The following is a 22,715-nucleotide window of genomic DNA, read 5'->3' on the forward strand; positions in this document are numbered from 1 at the left end:
AATTCTTCGCGTGAGGTGGCCAAAGTACTGGAGTTTCAGCTTTAGCATCATTCCTTCCAAAAGAACACCCAGGGCTGATCTCCTTTAGAATGGACTGGTTGGATCTCCTTGCAGTCCAAGGGACTTTCAAGAGTCTTCTCTAACACCACAGTTCAAAAGCATCAATTCTTCGGCGCTCAGCTTTCTTCACAGTCCAACTCTCACATCCATACATGACCAGTGGAAAAACCATAGCCTTGACTAAAAGGACTTTAGTTGGCAAAGTAATGTTTCTGCTTTTAAATACGCTATCTAGGTTGGTCATAACTTTTCTTCCAAGGAGTAAGCGTCTTTTAATTTCATGGCTGCAGTCACCATCTGCAGTGATTTTGGAGCCCCAAAACATAAAGTCTGACACTGTTTCCACTGTTTCCCCATCTATCTGCCATAAAGTGATGGGACCAGATGCCATGATCTTCGTTTTCTGAATGTTGAGCTTTAAGCCAACCTTTTCGCTCTCCTCTTTCACTTTCATCAAGAGGCTTTTTAGTTCCTCTTCACTTTCTGCCATAAGGGTGGTGTCATCTGCATATCTGGGGTTATTGATATTTCTCCCAGCAATCTTGATTCTAGCTTGTGCTTCTTCCAGTCCAGTGTTTCTCATGATATACTCTGCATAGACGTTAAATAAGCAGGGTGACAATATACAGCCTTGACGTACTCCTTTTCCTATTTGGAACCAGTCTGCTGTTCCATGTCCAGTTCTAGCTGTTGCTTCCTGACCTACATTCAGCTTTCTCAAGAGGCAGGTCAGGTGATCTGGTATTCCCATCTCTTGAAGAATTTTCCGCAGTTTATTGTGATCCACACAGTCAAAGGCTTTGGCATAGTCGATAAAGCAGAAATAGATGTTTTTCTGGAACTCTCTTCCTTTTTTGATGATCCATTGCATGTTGGCAGTTTGATCTCTGGTTCCTCTGCCTTTTCTAAAACCAGCTTGAACATCTGGAAGTTCATGGTTCATGTATTGCTGAAGCCTGGCTTGGAGAATTTTGAGCATTACTTTACTAGCATGTGAGATGAGTGCAATTGTGCAGTAGTTTGAGCATTTTTTGATATTGCCTTTCTTTGGGATTGGAGTAGGATCAGCTAAAAACATCCAAACTTGTTTCTCCCTCCATTTTTCAATGCAAACCATTTTAGTGAGATTGGAAAAATTTTAAGCTTCCACTAGATACGTGAAAAATGTTAGTAGAATAATTGTTACAATTACACAAATATCATCTGTAATCATCATGGAATAGCCATGCATAGTTTAGAAGATATGTCATGGACTCACACCTGAATTTCTTAGCAGAACTGCCCATATTCTCTGGGCTCTGATTTCCTATCGTTTAAAATAGTAGATTGGACTGTGGAATCCAGAAGGACCACAGTATACCTGTGAGCCCTTCATCCTTGGCAGCCAGGTAAGACTGATGTCAATCTGGGAGTCACATCATCTGGCTGCACTTTGTATCTCATGAGATTACGTGGCTGCCCTTGGGGTGAGGCACCAATATTGGCCAGTCACTTCCTCTCTGGTGGCTAAAACTATGATCTGAACTCTTCAGTGTGGTATATGAAGGAGATTAGTCTGATTTTCAAAGAAAAGAAACCCATTATCATCATTTATACCTGTTATAATAAGCCTATAGGTAAACACCTATACCTAAATAAGGGCTTCCCTGGTGGCTCAGTGGTAAAGAATCTGCCTGCCAATGCAAGAGATGCAGGTTCAATCACTGGGTCTGGAAGATCCCTTTGAGAAGCAACCCACTCTAGTATTCTTGCCTGGAAAATCCCGTGGACAGAGGAGCCTGGTGGGCTACAGTCCATGGGTTGCACAGAGTTGGACATGACCGAGCAACTAAACAACCATAGGTAAATACAGATATGACTTGGAACATTTACTTTAACAATACAGAGAGTGGAGCTTGAGGATGGATAGTCCTAGGTCCTGGCAGCTCACCATGTGACCCTGAACAATCTATGTAACCCTTTTGCATCTTCAGTTTTCTAGTCATTCTACTTACTTCATAGGCATGTTACAAGGGTGAGGTCGTATATGTAAAATGATCAAAACATGCCAAATTGATCTTTTTCACCCACTGTGGAAACAAGAGTTGTGTAACCTTTAAACACTTAGGCTAACTGAGAAAACATCCAGAGATGCGAGGGGAGTTCGGGGGAGCATGGATACAAGTGTGCGTATGGCTGAGTCCCTTTGCTGTTCACCTGAAACTACCACAACATTGTTAATTGGCTATACCCCAACACAAAATGGGCTGGCCTGGTGGCTCAGATGGTAAAGAATCTGTCTGCAATGCGGGAGACCCAGGTTCAGTCCCTGGGTCGGGAAGATCGCCCGGCGAAGGGCATGATAAGCCACTCCAGTATTCCTGCCTGGAGAATTTCATGGACAGAAGAGCATGGTGGGCTACAGTCCTTAGGGTCACAAAGAATTGGACATGACTGAGCTTAATGATTAGACAATGTAAAATAAAAAATGTTTTAAGTGGCTACACAAAAATTCACCAGTTTTGATGACTGTTTTTTTTTTTTTTTTTTCAGTTTCACAGGCAAAATTTTATCTGTCCCAAACACTGTTACACCACACTTCAGTAACAGAAGCTGCAGGTTATCGTCTATACATATATTTTCTCCTTGTTTTTTAATTAAAAATAATAATAGCAATCTAGACACATAGCTTTCCTGTGTCAATCCCCACCTTCCTTTGTCTCTAGTTGTAACTCCATGAATTGGTAACATAAATGGAAGGGTTCCATTGTTAAGTGATGCTTCTGGGAGGTGCTTACTTTCAAAGATAAGGTGTATACCCTTTTCTCTTCCACTTCCATTTCTCTATCTGCCACCTGGAATGGGGGTCAGAGACTGGGGTTCCAGCAGATGTTTTGAACCACGAGAACAGGAGCTGCTGAGTAACTGAGCTGGAAATTACCTGGGGCCATTCTCTCAGTCTTGGATTTTCTATCTCTGTGTTTTAATCAGTAACAAAAAAGGGCACATCTCATTTTTATATTAGCCAAACTTAATTGATAAGCCTTCTTAAGAATTACCATCAATTTAGGGAGATCATATATATAAACGTCTGGCCTTACATCAGCTCCAGCTCATCTCTGAAAATTGTACCTAAAAATTGAGTCATATTAAACTAAAAATACTTTGACTATGTTTTCTGTTAAATGCTTGAATTTTAAAGCACATCCCTCCCCATTTTTAAGGCAAGGTGAATATTCAGCTCTGTTTATAAGTACATTTTAAGGAAAAGTAATTTAAAAGCTTTTGTGTTTAATGATACAAAGAAATAGCAATCAATTTTTAAAGATGTTGTGAGAGTCAGCTGGACATGACTGAGCTCAATGACTAGATAATGCAAAATTAAAAAAATTTAAATGGCCACACAAAAATTCACTAGTATTGATAGTTTGTTTTTTTTTAATACACACTGATATGACAACTGTCACAAGAACAGAAAAAAATATCCAGGAGGGGTTATTCATCTCTGTATAGCTCCCACATCTACACAAGTACAAACCTGAGCTCACAGGTGAATACAGGCAGAATGCAGCCTCCTCCCCACAAGCAGCCTCGTCCCCCTCCTGGACTCAGGTCATGCCCTCACTCCCAACTCCCACAGACCCAGGGCGCACCCTGGTCCTGCCACTGGGTCCCATCTAAGCCTAGCTGGAGCCTGAACCCTAAATAGCTGATGACTTTGCCCACTTTTTTATGTGCAAGATTTCATCATACAGTGAGAGAGAACTTGGCCCTTGTGCCTGGACTACTCTCAGCTCCCTCACCTCCCCTCCCCACCCCAAGTAGTAAGGGGTTACTTTTTCCCTTTATATAGTAGGGGGGCTAACTCTATTGATATAACCAAGTACATGTGAGAATAACAGTAGCTTAGATAGTTAAACAATACTTTATGGCCAAACTTTATGAGCAGTGATGGTTTAACAAGATTTTAACTGAGAAATTGCAGTGAGGACAACTTGCATAGATAAATATACAGTAATAGTGTTCCCTTTGTCTGCTGTAAATTGTGACAGCTGTTTTTTCTTCACATGGTTCTGTCATTGCTGGGATTCAGACGATCTCTGAGTTTGAAAAGGAGATAGAGTTACTTCAGACACAGAAGATAGATGTGGAAAAACATGTGCAGTCCCAGAAAAGGGAAATGAGAGGTAATGAAAATATGAGTCACTGAGTCCATGGCGGGCAGGCTGAATGCATCACAGGTGTCTCCACTCAGGCAGTGTGTCCTTTGGCCTGAGGCTCGTTGGTTGGGTATATGGAAAGTTGAATAGTTGGTTGGCTTCATGGTTGGTTGGTTGGATAGCTAGTAAGTTAGCTGATGAGATGGTTAGCTAGAGAGTCTGTAGGGCTAGACAACTGGGCCCTAAAAAAGGAAATGGGAAAATAGAAATTATGCAAAAATGTAATTTATTCCAGTTCTGCCTTTTCCCCTCAGAAAAGATGTCAGAGATCACCAGACAACTTCTTGAGAGCTATGACATTGAAGATGTAAGAAGCAGGTAATCATTTTTGCATGAACAAGTATTTAGAAATACATAACACATGAGAGAAATGATTCTCTCACCCTCCTCATGTTTCAGGCTCTCTCTGGAAGATTTGGAACATTTAAATGAGGATGGAGAACTTTGGTTTGCTTACGAAGGACTAAAGAAAGCAACACGGTGAGAAATTTCCCTCAGGATTTTTCAGAGACAAAATACTATTGCAAAGTAAAAAATTTACTTTTCATAGATTGATAGACAAAGTAAATTCCTTACAGAATGGTCTGATAATCGCTGGGATGATATCTTCGAGGACTGAGCAATTAGTGTAATAATGAAGAACAATCTCTTTGTGGGATAACTGACCAAGTAGTAAAACACATAACCTATACAATGAAAACTGATTATAGCAAACAAGTTAGCCAGTGTTGCTATAGATATATTGTTGTTATTGTTTAGTTACAAGTCATATCTGACTCTTTGTGACCCTGTGGACTACAGCATGCCAGGCTTTCCTGTCCTTCACTGTCTCCCGGAGTTTGCTCAAACTCATGTCCATTGAGTGGGTGATGCCATCCAACCATTTCAACCTATGTCACCCTCTTCTGCCCTCAAATTTTCCCAGCATCAGGGTCTTTTCCAGTGAGTCAGCTCTTCGCATCAGGTGGCCAAAGTATTGGAGCCTCAGCTTCAGCATCCATCCTTCCAATGAATATCCAGGGTTGATTTCCTTTAGGATTGACTGGTTTGATCTCCAAGGGACTCTCAAGAGTCTTCTCAGCACCACAATTCAAAAGCATCAATTCTTCAGCACTCAGCCTTCTGCAGTGCAGGAGACCCGAGTTTAATTCCTGGGTTGGAAAGATCCCCTGGAGAAGGAAAGGGCCACACACTCCAGTATTCTTCCCTGGAGAAGCCCATGGTCAGAGAAGCCTGGCAGGCTACAGTCCATGGGATCGGTAGAGTACAACACAACTTAGTGACTTCACCACCAGCCTTCTTTATGGTCCAACTGTCACTTTCACTTTCCTAGATATATAGATGTGTTTAAGATGTTTGCTTTCTTAAAAATTAATAAACTATTTTTAGAGCAGTTTTAGGTTCACAGAAAGTACAGAAGTTCCTCATACCTCCTACCCCTACACACTGTCATCATCAACATATATCACCAGAGGGCGCATCTGTTAGAACCGGTGAACCTATACTGACACACCATTATCACCCAGAGTCAGTAGTTTACGCTAAGGTTTACTCTTGATGTTGTACATACTATGGATTTTGAAAAATGTATGGTGACATGTTTCTTTATCATTGTTGCATCAAACAGAGCGTATTTTTAATTATTAGAGTAGAAACATAATTTTAATAATGTCTAAAAATGTTTTATCACCCACTACATGTTAACACTACATAACATCACATAGCTGGAGTTTGTAATTACACATTACTAATTCCATAGCCTGTAACCTTTTGTACACAGGTAAGCTTTATGTGCTTAGCACCTGGCTCTGATTGTGGGTTTTCATAACTGCTGAGAGTCGTCATCAGGATAAAGACCATGTGGTTAACTTCTTGACCATTCTTCCCACAGCGTTTTGGAGAACCATTTCCAGTCCCAGAAGGATTGCTATGAAAAGGAGATTGAAGCTCTGAACTTCAAAGTGGTGCATCTAAGTCAGGAAATCAACCACCTGCAGAAATTATTTAGAGAAGAGAATGACATCAATGAAAGTATCCGTCATGAAGTTACCAGGCTAACATCAGAAAACATGGTATGATCTCAGCCTTTATTCTAGAGATGTTATGCTTCAGTGAAGTAAAGTTCAGTGTCTCAGCGGGAAAACAAATTACATTTTCCAGGAGTGAAATAACTGGTTCAGAAGATAAAACTATAAAATTACACCAGCCTGGAAAGCATTTTGAAAGTGTTTACCATAGGATGAGTCTGAGTTCTGTGATTTGTGTGTGCTTTTAAATTTATATATGTTAAATCTAGCCCTAACCCCTTGGAACGTCACAAAAAGCATAAAGATAAAAAGGTACCTCTTGAGAGGGGTTTGCATGTAGAAAGTCAGTTGCCCTCTTCTAGCTCTTCATCTCACTGTTTCAACAACTTTCTTCTTCCATGATGCCTGCTCTTCTTCCCTGCATTTGTTTAATTCCTCCTTCTCACTTTTATCTACCGGTATGAAGAAATGCCTTAGGAATCTAATTATCAAAAACATGCCTTTCTTAACCCCACACCCCCTGCAGCCACCGCCCCCTTTCTCTGGGGGACTTGGCCGTACTTCTCCATGCCATCTGGCTGTGGTATCTCCACTCACCTCCTGTTTGTGGCCACCCCGTGCTGCGGTGTGTCCCTCCCTCTAACCCTCATCTTAATCTCTCTGCAGCATTTGGTAATGTTTTTAATCACTCCCTCTTCCTTTTTATTGTTCTCTTGGCTTCCAGGACACCATGCTCTCCTGGGTTTCTTATCCCACCTCACTGGTTGCTCTTTCTCAACTTCTTTACTGGCTTTTCCTCCTCTGCCTAGCCTGGGAGTATTAGGAAATCTCAGGGATGTGTCAGCAGGTGAGGAGAAATGACTCTGGGCACAGCAGATGTGTTAGTTAAGGACCTGCTCATTTTTATTTACTCCTTGGCTGAAACTTTAATGAGGAATTTGCAGTGAGATCCGATTGCAGAATCAAACAAGTGTTTTTCATCTTGACTTCAGAGGCACAGGTGTTTTCATAAACATGTACAATTTGAAAAAAACCTCTCCTTACCTGACTATGCTCAGCTGGTAAAGAATATGCCTGCAATGTGGGAGACCTGGGTTAGATCTCTGGGTTGGGAAGATCCTCTGGAGAAGGGAAAGGCTATCTACTCCAGTATTCTGGCCTGGAGAATTCCATGGACTGTATAGTGCTTGGGGTCACAAAAAGTTGGACATGACTGAGCGACTTTCACTTTCACCTGACTACAAGTGGAAATGGTGGACATTTAAACAGCATACAGTTAGACAAGGACAGAGGATAATGAAACTTATTGGATCATTCCAGACCTCTGATAAGAAAGCAGTGCGTGGCCTGTAATTCACAGGGCACATCTCCTTGAGATGATTCTCCTATTTCTAGATGAGGAGATGATGTCTCTGAACCAAAGAGACTGGTTATCATTCCTCCCATCATCCCTCCCTCAGCTCAGCAGAGAATTCCCATAAGTCCTCGCAGATGGTACCCCTCCAGGGGCCCTCGGGGATGTGGAGGGTGCAGCTGGGTGAGAACCACACACTGTGAGCATGCTGGTATTTGTGTCTAGGTCTTGAGGTAAAAAACATGATTTCATCCATCTAATACCTTGGCTAGCTGTCTTACATAACTATACTAGACGTATGTTCCATGGGGTTAAAGATCTAGGCATATGTTCCATGGGGTTAAAGATATAGGCAGTTTAGTTTGCTTCTGAGCAGCTCTGGGATTTTAAAGTTCATACATCAAAGTGTTTCATATTCTAATATTTCCAATTCTTCTCTGAAGATGATCCCAGACTTTAAACAACAAATTTCAGAACTGGAAAAACAGAAGCGAGATCTTGAAATCCGCCTGAATGAACAAACTGAAACCATGAAAGGTAACTGGAACCCTCATGAACCTGCTTTTAGAAAATGGTTTCCTGTTGGGGGAAGAGGTGGTTAGGCAGTTGGGGATGACATGTGCACAGTGCTGTATTTAAAATGAGTGAACAACAAGGACCTCCTGTACAGCACATGGAACTCTGCTCAATGTTACATGGCATCCTGGATGGGAGGGGAGTTTGGGGGAGAATGGATACATGTATATGTATGGCTGAGTCCCTTTGCTGTCCACCTGAAACTGTCACAACGTTGTTAATTGGCTTTACTCCAATATAAAATTGAAAGTTTTTTTTAAAAAAGAAAATGGTTTCCTGTATCCAGGAAATGACCAAAAGGTCATTGTCAAACTGATTCTCCATGGACTTAGACAGGTGACATAAATATGAAAGTCGGATGTGTGGAGAGTACAGTAAGATTCATAGGCATTTGAAGGCAGCAGCTGCCTCCAAGCAAGCCCTGTTGACTTTTGCCAACCAAGATCTCGGGCTCCAGTGTTGCTTGATATTCCTATTTTTAAAGAAAAAATGGAAATCCAGGGTTTTATGTGAAAAATCACAATTTTAAAATTATGGCTTAAGTTTTTAAACATTGTTCAGACCAAATGAAACGTAATCTCTAGCTGGGTGCATTTTAGAACCCCTGATAACTGAAAATATGATCAAACCCAAATCAGAATGCAGTTGTATGGCCCCCCCCAAAGGACTGATAGCTCTTCTTGTCTTAGGAAAACTAGAAGAATTATCAAATCAGTTGAATCACAATCAAGAAGAAGAAGGAACACAGAGAAAGTAAGTGTCAACCTGCATGTACCTCAAGCCCACACTCGTGTAATGCTTTGCTTTTCTGAAATTGTGGGAGATACCAAAGAAGGTTATTAAGCCACAAAAGCAAGATACTCCTAAGGTATATGATTTGTTAGACTTCAAGTGTAAAAATAAATACTTGTGTACACACACACACCCTCCTCTGGGATAATGTACAAGAAATGAAACATTGGTTGCCTGCAGGAAGGGTAACTGGGTGGCTGGTGCCCAGAAGATGGAGACTTGCTTTTCACTGTGTACCCTTTTATGCCCTTAGAACATTATGCCATATGCATAAATTATATCTTCAAAAAACTGATAGAATAATACCATAAGAGAGAGAACAGTGTTTCTCTCAGCAGGCCACTTAGGGTGAGGCTTAAAATCCATTTTGATAGAGAATCTTCATTTGATAACCACCTCCCCCCCAATTACATCCTGACCAACAGAGCACCTGGTGGAACCTTGTGAGAAAAATGTTTTGTGGCCAGCTTGTTGAGAAACTTTGTGTAAAATTTTTTCTATTAAAAATTATTTTAATAGAAATTTTAACCATTTCTCTGGAGAAGCAGATAAAAGAATAATCAGATAGTGGTGTTTTAATTCATTTTAAACGCACATAGAGTATTGACAAATATACAAAGGTGCGAAGGTGAGTGAGGCATTTGCCCAAACCCTCAATTTTCTCAGTGTCTTGTGTTCCAAGATTCTTACCTGTGTAATTTACTTCCACTAATCACTGAACTTCTTCCAGTCAATTAGAGTGGTGAATTCCCTCAGTCATATTCATGTACAGACACAGAGTGTGTGGGTTCTTTCCTCTCTCTTAGAAATATAGAAAAATTATGCATTTCCTGCCGACTTTTCCATCATGGAGAAGTTGACAAACATTCATAGAATCACTGGATCATAAGTTTAAAACATTTTTAAAGCTTTATTTTAATTCAATTCTTTCATAATAAAATCTAGATTTAATTATTTGTATGTAACTCAAGTTAGAATTGTAATTTTAGAGCTTTACATTCATTAATAGGGTACCATTTTATATCCTAGTGTTTTTCCATACCACATAACATTGCTCATATCAAATAATATTTTTATAGCTTAGATTAGATTGTGCTTTTATATGGTAAAAATATTTTGGAAAATTTTATAATCTTTTGAAGTCAGTTACCCTGACTTCTTTACTGTGAATTTTATTCACAATCATTTGGTTATCCTAATCAGATTAAAATCGACTCTCATATTATTATTTATCATCAGAGGAATAGATGTCAAACTTGTCATTCAGGTTCCATTCCAATTTAAAAATCATCAGGATACTTAATTTCAAGAAAAATAAATAGACACTCTACATCCCAGAGAGAATTTCTTCACTGGGAGGGTGGGCACCATTTTGGTACTCTGGATGGGTTCCCTTTTCTTTTCTCTCTGATCCCTGGATTTTTGAGTATCTGAACCCAGGCTTTTCACAAAGGAGATAATGACTGGGCTTTTGGTCATAAGGGTATGAGTGGGTATGGATGTCTTATGGGAGCCATCAAGGGGTGTGGGCGGGTGAGGATGAGAACTTTTTATCAGGTTAAGAGACTGAAGCAGCTGTGGACTTTTATACCTCACTAACCCTGGTCTCTTCCCCTCACTGTGAGTACTCCCCTATTCAGGTACAATTTGTTTTACACTGAAGTTGGCCAAACTATTTTTCCACTGATTTTTCATGATGGTCAAACTGATACCAAAACTTCCTAATCCTTTCCTCAGGACTGTAGAAGCCCAAAATGAAATACATACCAAAGAGAAAGAGAAGCTGATGGATAAGATTCAAGAAATTCAGGAGGCCAGTGAGCACTTGAGGAAACAATTTGAAACTGAAAATGAAGTCAAGAGTAGTTTCCAGCAGGAAGCATCTCGTCTCACTATGGAGAAGAGGGTGAGAAGTTTTCTAACTTGTTGACAAATGACTGCCTGTGTGCAGGTATCACTGAAAGTGGGGACAGGCCACCCCAAGCATCTAATGAGTAGCATCAACCTCTCACCAGAGCAGTGTGTTTCCTTTTCTCAAAAGATAGATGGCCTCTGAGCTTACGGCCACTGCAGGGGAGCTAGGGGATTTACGCAGGCTGAGAGAGGACCAGTGGAAGGTCCTGAGCATTGTCCCATGGGCAGTGCTTGTTTGAGATGACAACACCCTTGCCTGGAGCATGTTGAGGATGCCAGGCTGATGTGTGACCTTCTCTGAACAAAGCTTACCCCATCCAAAACCTTAGCTTGCTTCTGGGGAAACGCTCTTCCCATAATTTTCAGAGTCAAAGTGTTCTTCTATGAAATGATCACAATAGTAGGTGGCTAACTTTTTAAACTGTGAAAGTATTCATCCAGTTATAAATGCCCCTGTCAAAATGGCATTTGGCAACTCTGTTAGCTCCCAGAAATTCTTCTGAAATTGTATTGGTGTGTGAGACCCACAAGGATGAGCAGTGCCAGAGCAGCAGATGGAGTGGTTTCCTGGGAGGTAGATGCTCTCAGGCACCTCCCTGGCCTGGCAGCCTCCAAGACCATGACCAGGTAAGGGCTCCCCCAGGCAGTGGTCAGCTGCACGTGTCCACTGGCTCTGCTCCTCCTCATCAGGCCCGCCTTGTCTCCTGTCTCACAAGAAAAACATGATAGGGTAAAATCACATTTTGCAGTGTCAGAACTTAACTTAAAAGGGTAGTTATATATATAAAAAGAGGAATGCAGAGAGTTTAACATTTAATAGGAAATAATACATTCTAGTCAGATGATCCAGGTCATCACTTGGGTGATGACCATCTTTTTTGAGAGGGGTACGCCTTTCTCAGAGAATAGCTTTCTCAAGCCACACCATTAAGGATAGTCTTATTGAATTTAGGACCCATCCTGATCAAGTGTGACCTCACATTGATCCTTGGTTTAATTGCAACTGCAGAGACCCTATTTCCAGTAAGGTCACATTCTGGGATTCTAAGTGGATATGAAGGTTTTTTAACTTTTTATTTTATATTGGAGTATAGCCAGTTAACAATTTTGTGATAGTTTCAGGTGAACTCTGAAGGGACTCAGCCATATATATATATGTATATTCATTCTCCCCCAAATCCCCCTCCCAGGTAAGCTGCCACACAACATTGAGCAGAGTTCCCTGGGCTATACAGTAGGTCCTGTTGGTTATCCATTTTAAATATAGCAGTGTATACATGTCCATCAAAATGGATATGAATTTCAAGGAGACACTGTTCAGCCCACTACATGATCCTCTGAATCAAAGAAAATCATTTATTTAAAATTGGAAAGAAAAGTTTAAGCAATCTTCTGTTTATCAAAGAAATAGCAAATTAAAGCTAGGTGATTTGCAAATAATGGAGATCTCATGGTGCTGGTGAGAACACCCTGAAGTACACACAGCCACACATGATTTCGGGGGATAAAAATTGGTGTGAGCTTTCTTAGGGGCAGTTTGGAGGCAAATATCAGGAACCTCTGAAAGTGCATTCCCTTTGACTTAGTGATTTAACTTCTGAGATTCTGTCCTAAGTAGATAATCAAATATGTGAACAAGGATTTTCATCTAGAATGGTCAGCATAGTATTAGACACAGCAAAAAAGAAAGGATGCCCAGCTGTAGTGGGTAGATTGAATTATTGTATATCAGAAGACAGGTTGGTATATTATCAATGATGGGGGAAATATCTGCACTATAATGAGAAACAGAATTTAAAACTTTACAAGCAGTATGACCCAATTTTATAAAATGGAGATATGCCATATTAGGAGGGAAAAAAATGAAATAAATCAAAATGTAAACAGTGATTTCTTCAGGTTCTGGATTGATGGGTGACTTTAATTATTAGATGTATTGTAAAATAGGCTCAAATAGGAGGGAAGAAACTGTACCCACACTCCCACATGTGAGGCCAGATAAAGCTCCTAACATGTTTAGCCAGGGACATGACTATAGTAGGGAGAGGTAGCCATGAATAGAAACAGCACAACTTCGCTGGGCTCTGAGAGTCCCCAGAAGGCCCATGGCTGCAGGGACTGACTGCAAGGTGGGAATTGCTGGATCAGGGAAGCCTGAATCCTTTCTGTGTCAAAGCCCTTGGAGTTCAGGAAGAACCTGAATACTCTCTGCCCTTTATAGGAAATATTTATAGGTGTCCAAGACTCTTTTGGTTCTTGAGCCAAATTCAGCATAGGCAGGGCCACCCCCTTTATCAGGAAGGAGAGGCAAAGCCGGGACCCAAATCTCTGAAGCCTCTCTGCCTTCAGCTTCTGACATCAAGAGAACGCATTTTCACACCTGCGTGTGAAAAATTTTAAACTCTCTACGATGGGCATGGCTTTATCAAGGAAAAATTAGATCAAGATAAATGTGGTATATCCATACAATAGGATAGTGTAGTATTCAGTTAAAAAAAAAAGGAGTGAAGTACTGGGAATTCCCTGGCGGTCCAGTGGTCAGGCGGAGAAGGCAATGGCACCACATTCCAGCACTCTTGCCTGGAAAATCCCATAGATGGAGGAGCCTGGTGGGCTGCAGTCCCCTGGGTCGTGAAGAGTCAGACACGACTGAGTGACTTCACTTTCACTTTTCACTTTTATGCATTGGAGAAGAAAATGGCAACCCACTCCAGTGTTCTTCCTGGAGAACCCCAGGGACGGGGGAGCCTGGTGGGCTGCTGTCTATGGGGTCGCACAGAGTTGGACACAACTGAAGTGACTTAGCAGCAGCAGCAGCAGCCAGTGGTCAGGACTCAGTGCTTTCACTGCTTGAAGGAAACTAAGATCCCACAGCCAAAAGAACAATGAAGTACTGAAACCTGCTGCAGCACAGATAAACCTGGAAAGCATTATTCCAAATGAAAGAAGCCAGACACGAAAGGCCGCATATTCTATGGTTTAATTTATATTAAATATCTAGAATAGGCGAATATGTAGAGACAATAGGTAGATTAGCGGTTGTCCAGGGCTGGGAAGGAATAGGAGGGCAAAGGGGTGCCAGCTAAAAGTTATATGTTTGTTTTTAATGTGATGAAAATATTCTGGAATCAGATGGTGGTGATGGTTGCACAACTGACTATACTGAAAATCATGAGTGTACACTAAGTGGGTGAATTGTGTGGTATGTGAATTATAGCTCAGCAAAGTTCTTACCAAATAGTAGAATTAAGATGCTTCTGAGCTAACGTCCTCTTTTGATTTTTGTAGGATCTTGAAGAAGAGTTAGACATGAAGGAAAGAGTGATTAAAAAGTTACAAGATCAAGTGAAGACTCTTACCAAGACAATTGAAAAAGGTAGAAAAACAACATCCACGTTCCAATTTTTTTGAACTTTCAGCTAAAGTTTACATGTGTTGATATATTATTTCCTGATGTGGTCCAAAGAATTTGAAAACTAAAGAAATGAGTCTCTGCTGGTGTGTTTGGGGCTCAATGATGGGATAGTGGAGATCCTTAGAGGCAGGCAGGTGGCTCACCACCTCTCAGGTGATACCAGATGTGCTCATGTAATTGTAAGGGGTACCCTGGAAGGAATGCTTTCAACCTCTTTCTCTGTTAACTCTCTCATTGTAAAAATGGAACTGTGAAAAAGTTTGAGATTTAACTGCTTTAAAGTTTATTTCCTCTCTGTTATATGGGGTCAATATCCTACTTTCTATTAGAAGAAAAGATACTAGATAGCTAATTAGATATCTATTAGATAGCTAAGAAGCCAGACTGAAGTCCTCAACATGAACTGAACTGTACACTGAGTGTCCTTATAAGTTCCAAGAAAAAAGATTCTCCACCTTTCTTTCCTTTGCCTGCTTCTGTGTCACTGAATTTTTCTTTTTTTAAATTGATTTTTAATTGGAAGATAATTGCTTTACAATGCTGTGCTGGTTTCTGCCATACAACAGTGAATCAACCAAAAGTATACATGCATCCCCTCCCTCTTCAGCCTCCCCCCCGCCCATCCCACCCTTCTAGGTTGTCACAGTGTCCACAGGTTGAGTTTCCTGTGTTGTGCAGCACCTTCCCACTGGCCATCTGTTTTACATATGGTAATGTATATGTTCAATGCTTCTCTCGAAATTCATCCCATCCTTCCCTTCCCCTGCTGTGTCCACACGTCTGGTCTCTATGTCTGTGTCTCTGTTCCTGCCCTGCAAATAGTCACTGAAAATTTCTGACTTTTCTCATCTAACTCTTTACTCGTTTGTTCAATATTGCTGCTTTCACCCAATCTCTGTCACTAAGGCTGTGTCTGCAACTCTCTGTTCCTTTTGCTATCCTCATTTCTTTGAAGAACTTCTTTATTGTTTTGTTTTTTTTTTTTTCAACTCTCGCATCAGACTTAAAGTTTCCAAAACCAAAATGAGGCTCTTTTCCTCTCAATAATTATTGATAAAGGTCATTCTGACCCATGAGGGAAGAGACCGTGTCTGTCCTTCCCATTACCCCACGGTATCCCCATTGTTGGAAAGAATGAATCAATTGCCATCTCTACATAAGGACTTCCAAAATCCACCTGCCGTTCCTCACTTTTCCTGAGTCCTACTCCCTTTTTGCCTCTAAGATTACTCCTTCACCTTTCTATTATCACCTCTAGCCCAACTTGTTTTAAGTGGAATGCATCAGCTTCCATTCCTGTATCAGGTATCTATTGATGATATAACAAACTACTCCCTTGTAAAGTAATTAACCTCCAATTAAAATAAATAAATTTTTATTAAAAAAACAAACTACTCCCAAATTTAGCAGCTTAAAACAACAAACACTTAACAGTATAATTTCTGAAGGTCAAGAATCTATAAGCAGCTCAGCTGGGTGGTTCTAGCTCTGAGTCACAGTAAAGTAGTCAGCAAGGATGCTGACATCTGAAGGCTTAGCTGGAGCTGGAGTACCTGCTTCCAAGCTCACTCACATGACTGTTGTTAGGAAAAGCCAGTACCTGTAGGACACTCTTCGGGTGGTACCAGCTCCCAAGGAACATGCTCAGGCACAAGTAACCACACTTAAGAATACCTGGAATATGATGTCCTTATCAGGTACTTCTGCATCAATTATTGGTGTTCCCAGTCTAGATGCAGTTCAGCAATCAGAGGTCCTTCTTATCATAAACAGGTTGCTTAGTAAAATACTTAACATTCTACTTTTATCAGTCTTCAAGGGAATAGGGCTAGTAAATCACAGAACAAACTCTCAAGCAGTAGAAGAAAGTTCGGTTAATTCTTTGCCTGTATTATCTTCTTTCTCACCCATCAGAGCCTACTCACTTTTCTTGGCCCAGCTGGAGTGCTACCTCCTTCAAGAACCATTTTTCAACAGTTCTAACCTACCTCTGCATAAATTCTTATGTCCTCTCTATTTATTTCCCATGGCTGCCTAGCAAATCACTGTGAAATTAGTGGCTTAATAGAACACGAAACTTACAGTTCTAGATGTCAGAAGTTCAAAATGGTGTTCACTGGCTTAAAATCAACATGTCAGCAGGGCTTCTGGAAGCTTTAGGGGGAGAGTCTATTCCCTTGCCTTTTCCAGCTTCCGGAGGCCACCTACTTTTCCTGACTGGTGGGCCTCTTTCAGCGTCTTCAAATTTGGCCGCTTAAAATCTTTAGAGTCATTCTGACATTCTAACCTGTGCTTCTGTAGTCACATCTCCTCTCAGAGTGGACATGAGTCTTTGGGGACCAGAGGGCAGACTGTGGCCCACCCAAAGATGTCCAGATCCCAATCCCCAGAACCTATGAGTATGTGACTCTACATGGCAGAGGGGTTTTGTATATGCGAGTATGTGAAAGACCTTTTGTTTAAAAAAAAAAATGATTTGCTTGGCTGCCTCAGATCTTAGCTGTGGCAAGTAGGATCTCACTGCATCATCTTTGATGTGGTGCACTGACTCTCTAGCTGTGGGCACAGGCTCCAGAGCACACAGGCTCAGTAGCTGTGGTACACAGGCTCAGATGCTCCATGGTATGTGGAATCTTAGTACCCCAACCAGGAATTGAACCCATGTCCCCTGCATTGAAGGTGGATTCTAAACCACTGGACCACCAAGGGGAGTCCCTACGTGAAGGATCTTGAGATGAGGAGAGTATCCTGGATCATCCAATTACATCCAATATAATCACAAGAGACTTGGTAAGAAAGAGACAGGAATGACAGAGTGAGGGAAGGTGATGTAACAGGGGAAGCAGAGAGAGAGAAAGAAGCGATGGTAGAAGCAGAGGTCAGAGTGATGTGGCCGGAGCCAAAGAATGTGGTCAGCCTCCAGAAACTGGAAAAGGCAAGAAATGAATTCTCCACTAGAGCCTCCAGAAGAAAAACAGCCCTGCTGACACTTCGATTTTTGTACTATAAGATCTGTTTTAGTCTATGAACTCCAGAACTTTAAGATTTTTTAAATTGTAGTTTAAAAAATTTTTGTTTTATGCCACTGTTACAGCGGCATAAAATAGGAAACTAGTCCAGCCACCTTGGGATCGTGCGGTCTGGTGACTGCACACTACATGTTTTGTGAATCTCATTTTTTTAAACTGTAATAAGGCAGGAGCAACATCCTGGATTGCTTTCGTATCCCTACTGTACCCATTATATACCAGGTGACAGTGAGAATATACACTGGCAGCTATGCTCATGGATATGCTCACAGATAAGGATTGCTGCCAGAAGAAATTCTTCAGGATTCAATAAAGTTTGCTTTTATCGGAAAGCCAGAGAATTTCATGGGCAAATCAGCCAGAATGGGATGGAAAGAGATGGAGTAGTCTCATTAGGATGCTGGTGGAAGTTGTTATTGTGTATTTAGCTGATTATTTGCCTCTGCCTACAGCCAATGACGTGCACCTGTCCTCAGGACCCAAGGAGTACCTTGGAATGCTGGAATACAAGATAGAAGATGAGGCCAAGCTCATTCAAAACCTCATTCTTGGTAGTGAAACCTGGAACTGAATGTTTGCTTGATTTTTGAAAACATGAGTGTTAGTCATTGCCACGGTCTTGGGCAGGGATGATGGTTCCTCTTTTTCCTCCACTGCTTCTTCCCCTAGCACAGAGCTTCTCAGCCTCACCATTTTTGACCATGTGATTTTTTGTTTCGGGTGACTAGGGGCTTTGTATTGTAGGATATTGAGCAGTATCATTGACTTCTATTCTCTAGAAGCCAGTGGCAACCCCTAATCATGACAATTAAAAAAAAATGCCTCCAGACATTGCCACATACCCTCTGGCATCTGCTACCTTGCCTTCAGTTGAGATGCACTACCCTAACCTCTTCCCAAGTCTCATCACATGCTCAGGGTAGAAGGCATATCTCCTCATCATTGTGTCTTAGCACAGGAGCCATGGAGAAGTAACTGTGGCTCCCTTGTTCCATTTGCCTTCTGCTGAGAAATTTGTTTGCAGGTAATATGGCAGGGCCTTCTCAGCCATGGCTATTACAGGAATCTCCCGATGGACATGCTCTGTGGTTGGCAGTCTTAGAACAAGTCCTCCTAGCCTGCCTGTCTTCACCATGGAAACCGCATAGTCTTCTAGGGAGAAGGAGAAAAACTGCCTCCCTATCAGCTGGTCCCAAGATCTCAAAACAGAAAGCCCATGTATAGCCTTACTCCTCTTCTCCTAAGTGACCCTGCTCAGAGCACAGACGCCTCCTACCCATTTTTTCCACCCCGCACTGGTACACAGCTGAGGGGCCTCTTTGCTCCCCTGTCCTAATGCAGACATGGGGAGGTCTTTGTTTGCTTTTCTTAACTTGTTCTATAAAGTTTCTCTCTACATCCCTACTCTGACTTCCAGCCATCCTCTTCTCCTCAAGGTGAACTGATCCTCCTCTGCTGGGCTGCTGTACACCTGTTTTCATGGCAGATGCATGTGATTGCTAAGATCATTCCATCCTCATCATAGAGGCTGAAGTGGGGGTGCATGGACTAGGGTTCCTCTCTTACCCTGGAGATATGAAATTCTGTCTTTTATTCAACCTTGGAAAAGAGAAAGTACTTTGCAAATGAGAAGTAAGAGAAGCAGGTGGCACCTGCATGTATATTTTTGCTAAGAAAAAAAGCCAGCTTTAATTCCTCAAAGGGAAAAAACATCGCTCGGTATTCAGGCACTGCTTCAAGTACAGAAAAGTGGACATCCCCACCCATCATCATAGGTTTCTTATCGGGAGCGCTGTAATCCTCACCGGCTCTCTCTGCTCCAGACCTGAAGCCCCGCGGTGTGGTGGTGAACATGATCCCCGGGCTGCCGGCTCACATCCTGTTCATGTGTGTGCGCTACGCAGACTCTCTGAACGACGCCGACATGCTCAAGTCCCTCATGAACAGCACCATTAGTGGCATCAAGCAGGTGGTTAAGGTAGGAACTACTTTTTTGACATTGGACCTTGGTATTATGGCTACTTTAGGAACATTTGTGGAAATGACCAGATGCCCAGACTTTTCCCATCCTACATCTCCAGTGTTTGGTCAACCACATGCTTCTTCAAACCAGTCAGGGGCCCAGTCAGTGAAAGACGCCAAGCTATTAGGAAAAGACAGCTTAGGTCAGACAGCCCTAAGGGTGGGACACTGCCAGTTACACCTCAAGTCCTTACCTGTAAGACTACAACCTGATGGCCACCACCCCATCACGTCTGTCCCCTCAGGTGTGAGATTCTTGACTGTAGGCAGTATGTGTCTATCCACGTAACAAGTTTGAATGCCAAGGAATAGGAATAGCCGAAAAATTACTCATCTCTTCCCTTGGCACTTATGTAATTCTCCCTTATAAAACCACAGTATATACTTCTATTCTTAGCCCAGACATGAAGATAAGGTACATGTAAGGGACCAGTAAAATATAGATCCATTATCCTTTATTCCCCTTCCAAATAAGAAGTAATGTTTGATTATGAGATATATTTAAAATGTTTAGTTGGGAAAGTCCTATCTCACTTTTAGTAAAATATGTGTTCTAGAAAAGTTATGAGCACTCAAACCCTATCTTAAATACTCTTGGAAAAAAGAAGAAATAAAAACAGTGAGTGCATCAGGAAATGGGTAATTATTCCACCATCCACCCTGCCCAATTTTATACTAAGAATTCATTATTCATCAGGAGTTAGGAGTAGAAAACTAACATTGATTTGGTACTTTACAGTCAGTCTTCATGGGAGCCACCAATGTGTTCTTAGAAGAGACTGCCATAAATTCATGTTTTCCTTGTTCCTATTTTCATAAATTGGGTTTTCTCCAGACACACTTGCATTATGTTCCAGGCTGTAGGCACACAGTATTTGCCCCTTCTTGCTACTCTGGAACGTTTAAATACTTTGAAAGTGAAAGATACATAACATACGGAGTATAAATCCTTTCTTGTGAGCATCGTCCATCTCAGCTTCTTCAGCAGCTCCATGCTCCTCCCACTCCAGTGCACAGCACGTTAAAGCAACCCTCACTTGTTCCACATACCCCCTTGACCACTGGGCCTTTTTCTCACACACCCCCTCCTGGCTGCCAAAGCACTTAAAATAGTTGTCTCCACCAATTATTTTTCACTCCTTGCAGTCTGGCTTCTACCCACATTACTCCACAGAAAGATCACCAGTAATTCCTCTTGCTAAATCCAGTGGTATTTTATTAACTTATTCTCTTTAAGTGGATTAAACAGTAGCAGCACCTCTTTGAAACTCTCTGACGTTGTTTTCAAAACCCAGGGCTCTCCCAGTTTCCTTCTTATCTCTCTGGTCTTCATTACCTCTGACTCCTTTGCTCATTCCTCTCCTTCTTGTCCCATAAGTTGGAATGTTCTTGCCAGCAGAGTCCTTGATCCTGAGCTCTTGTCTGGCCACCCTTTTCCTTCAGGGAGGATATCCTTCTGCCTCTCTCCTGTGGTTTTCTCAGCTGCCCTGGTTCCCCATCATTTCTGCATCCTCTGAGTTTTTGCAGCACAGCCTATGCCTATCATGTAAGCTGTCAGCCACCTATTTAAGTGTGTCCTATATATGTCATGTCTGCCTTCCCAGTCAGAATGTGACATTTGGAGGCCAAGGACTGAGACGTTTCTCAGGCATTCCTACAGTGCCTGCTTCAAGTGTCATAACACATGATGTAACCTGTACAGAAGTACTTTGCAAACCATAACCTGCTAAATAAATATGACTTTATTTTCATGTTGTTGTTGTTCAGTTGCTCAGTCGTGTCTGACTCTTTGCAACCCTATGAACTGCAGCACGCCAGGCTTCCCTGTCCTTCACTATCTCCCAGAGCTTGCCCACACTCATGTCCATTGAGTCGGTGATGCCATCCAACCATCTCAGCCTCTGTTGTCCCCTTCTCCTCCTGCCTTCAATCTTTCCCAGCATCAGGAGGTCTTTTCCAATGAATTTCTCTTTATATCAGGTGCCCAAGTATTAGAGCTTCAGCTTCATCATCAGTCCTTCCAATGAATATTCAGGGTTGATTTCCTTTAGGATTGACTGATTTGATCTCCTTGCAGTCCAAGGGACTCTCAAGAGTCTTCTCTAGCACTGCAGTTCAAAAGCTTTGGCACTCAGCCTATTTTATTGTCCAACTCTCACATCCATACATGACTAGTGGAAAAACCATAGTTTTGACTATATGGACCTTTGTAGGCAAAGTATTGCCTCTGCTTTTTAATATGCTGTCTAGATTTGTCATTGCTTTTTTCCCAAGGAGCAAGTGTCTGTATTTTAATTTCATGGCTGCAGTAACCATCCTCAGTGATTTTGAAGCCCAAGAAAATAAAATTATTTTTATAGTATAAATTTAATAAAGTCTTTAATGAATAAAAGAAGAATTATTTTTGGTCAAAAGCCACCAGCTAGAAAAACAAGTAAGATATGTCTGTTCTTGGCTCAGAACAATAACAAAATCCATCTTTGTCTTTTCTTGTTTTTTTTTTTTAAGGAACATTTAGAAGACTTTGAGATGCTGTCCTTTTGGCTTTCCAATACCTGTCATTTCCTCAATTGCCTGAAGCAGTACAGTGGAGAAGAGGTAGGGACGCCTGCCTGCTCTGTGTTCTGTACTGCCCGCCAGTCTGCAACCCCCTCGTGGCCCCAAGCTCGCCGGAGGAATTAGGAATCAGATTGCCCAGCCCAGGGACATCCTCTGCTCCAACTGGTCTCCTGGCTTCTTACCCAGGAGACCAGCTTCATGTCACCAGCTGAATGGAGGTCACAGGCAAAAACACTTCCAGAAGGAGGTTTAGACCTCGGGCATGATACTAAGACTCAGTGTCCTTGACTTCCAAATTACATGAGGTGGATTCTTCCCCGGTGGTCCACTGGTTGAGACTTCATCTTTCAAGGAGAGGGCGTGGATTCGATCCCTGGTTGGGGAGCTGAGATCCCACATGCCTTGCAGTCAAAAAATAACAAAACATAAAACAGAAGTAATGTTCTAACCAGTTCAATAAAGACTTTTAAAATGGTTCACGTCAAAAAATCTTTTTAAAAAATTCATGAGATAGATTCAGTGATTTTTTTATTTTCCTTCTGGCTGTACAATTCTGAAGTTGTTAATGTTATCACTCCAAAACACAGCCTTTAGTTCAACCTGCCTACTTTTTCATAGCTGTTATCACTACAAGATTTTGGTTATTCCTCCATCTCTGTAAATCCTTTGCCATTCTGACTCTGCTTTCAAGGGGCTGACATTATAATGAAGTTCTTCACCATCAAGTACTCACAGAATATTATTTCATTGACCTAAAAGAACAAAAAT

At 41.6% G+C, this 22,715-nt stretch overlaps 1 protein-coding gene across 2 annotated transcripts in view; it reads left to right on the forward strand.

The window, feature by feature from the left end:
• The window catches only part of MYO5C (myosin VC), a 119,472-nt gene that overhangs the window by 75,200 nt on the left and 21,557 nt on the right, over positions 1-22,715 (forward strand). For both annotated transcript variants that reach the window (XM_027971822.3, XM_060417939.1), the window contains 11 exons: positions 4,133-4,226; positions 4,514-4,577; positions 4,659-4,739; positions 6,151-6,331; positions 8,084-8,177; positions 8,906-8,969; positions 10,746-10,914; positions 14,211-14,298; positions 17,819-17,917; positions 19,190-19,344; positions 21,897-21,986. In XM_027971822.3, the coding sequence (XP_027827623.1) occupies positions 4,133-4,226; positions 4,514-4,577; positions 4,659-4,739; positions 6,151-6,331; positions 8,084-8,177; positions 8,906-8,969; positions 10,746-10,914; positions 14,211-14,298; positions 17,819-17,917; positions 19,190-19,344; positions 21,897-21,986 (1,179 nt within the window). The remainder of the gene's footprint in view (positions 1-4,132; positions 4,227-4,513; positions 4,578-4,658; positions 4,740-6,150; positions 6,332-8,083; positions 8,178-8,905; positions 8,970-10,745; positions 10,915-14,210; positions 14,299-17,818; positions 17,918-19,189; positions 19,345-21,896; positions 21,987-22,715) is intronic.

This window comes from Ovis aries, chromosome 7 (genome assembly GCF_016772045.2).
Source record: "Ovis aries strain OAR_USU_Benz2616 breed Rambouillet chromosome 7, ARS-UI_Ramb_v3.0, whole genome shotgun sequence".
Lineage (NCBI taxonomy): Eukaryota > Metazoa > Chordata > Mammalia > Artiodactyla > Bovidae > Ovis > Ovis aries.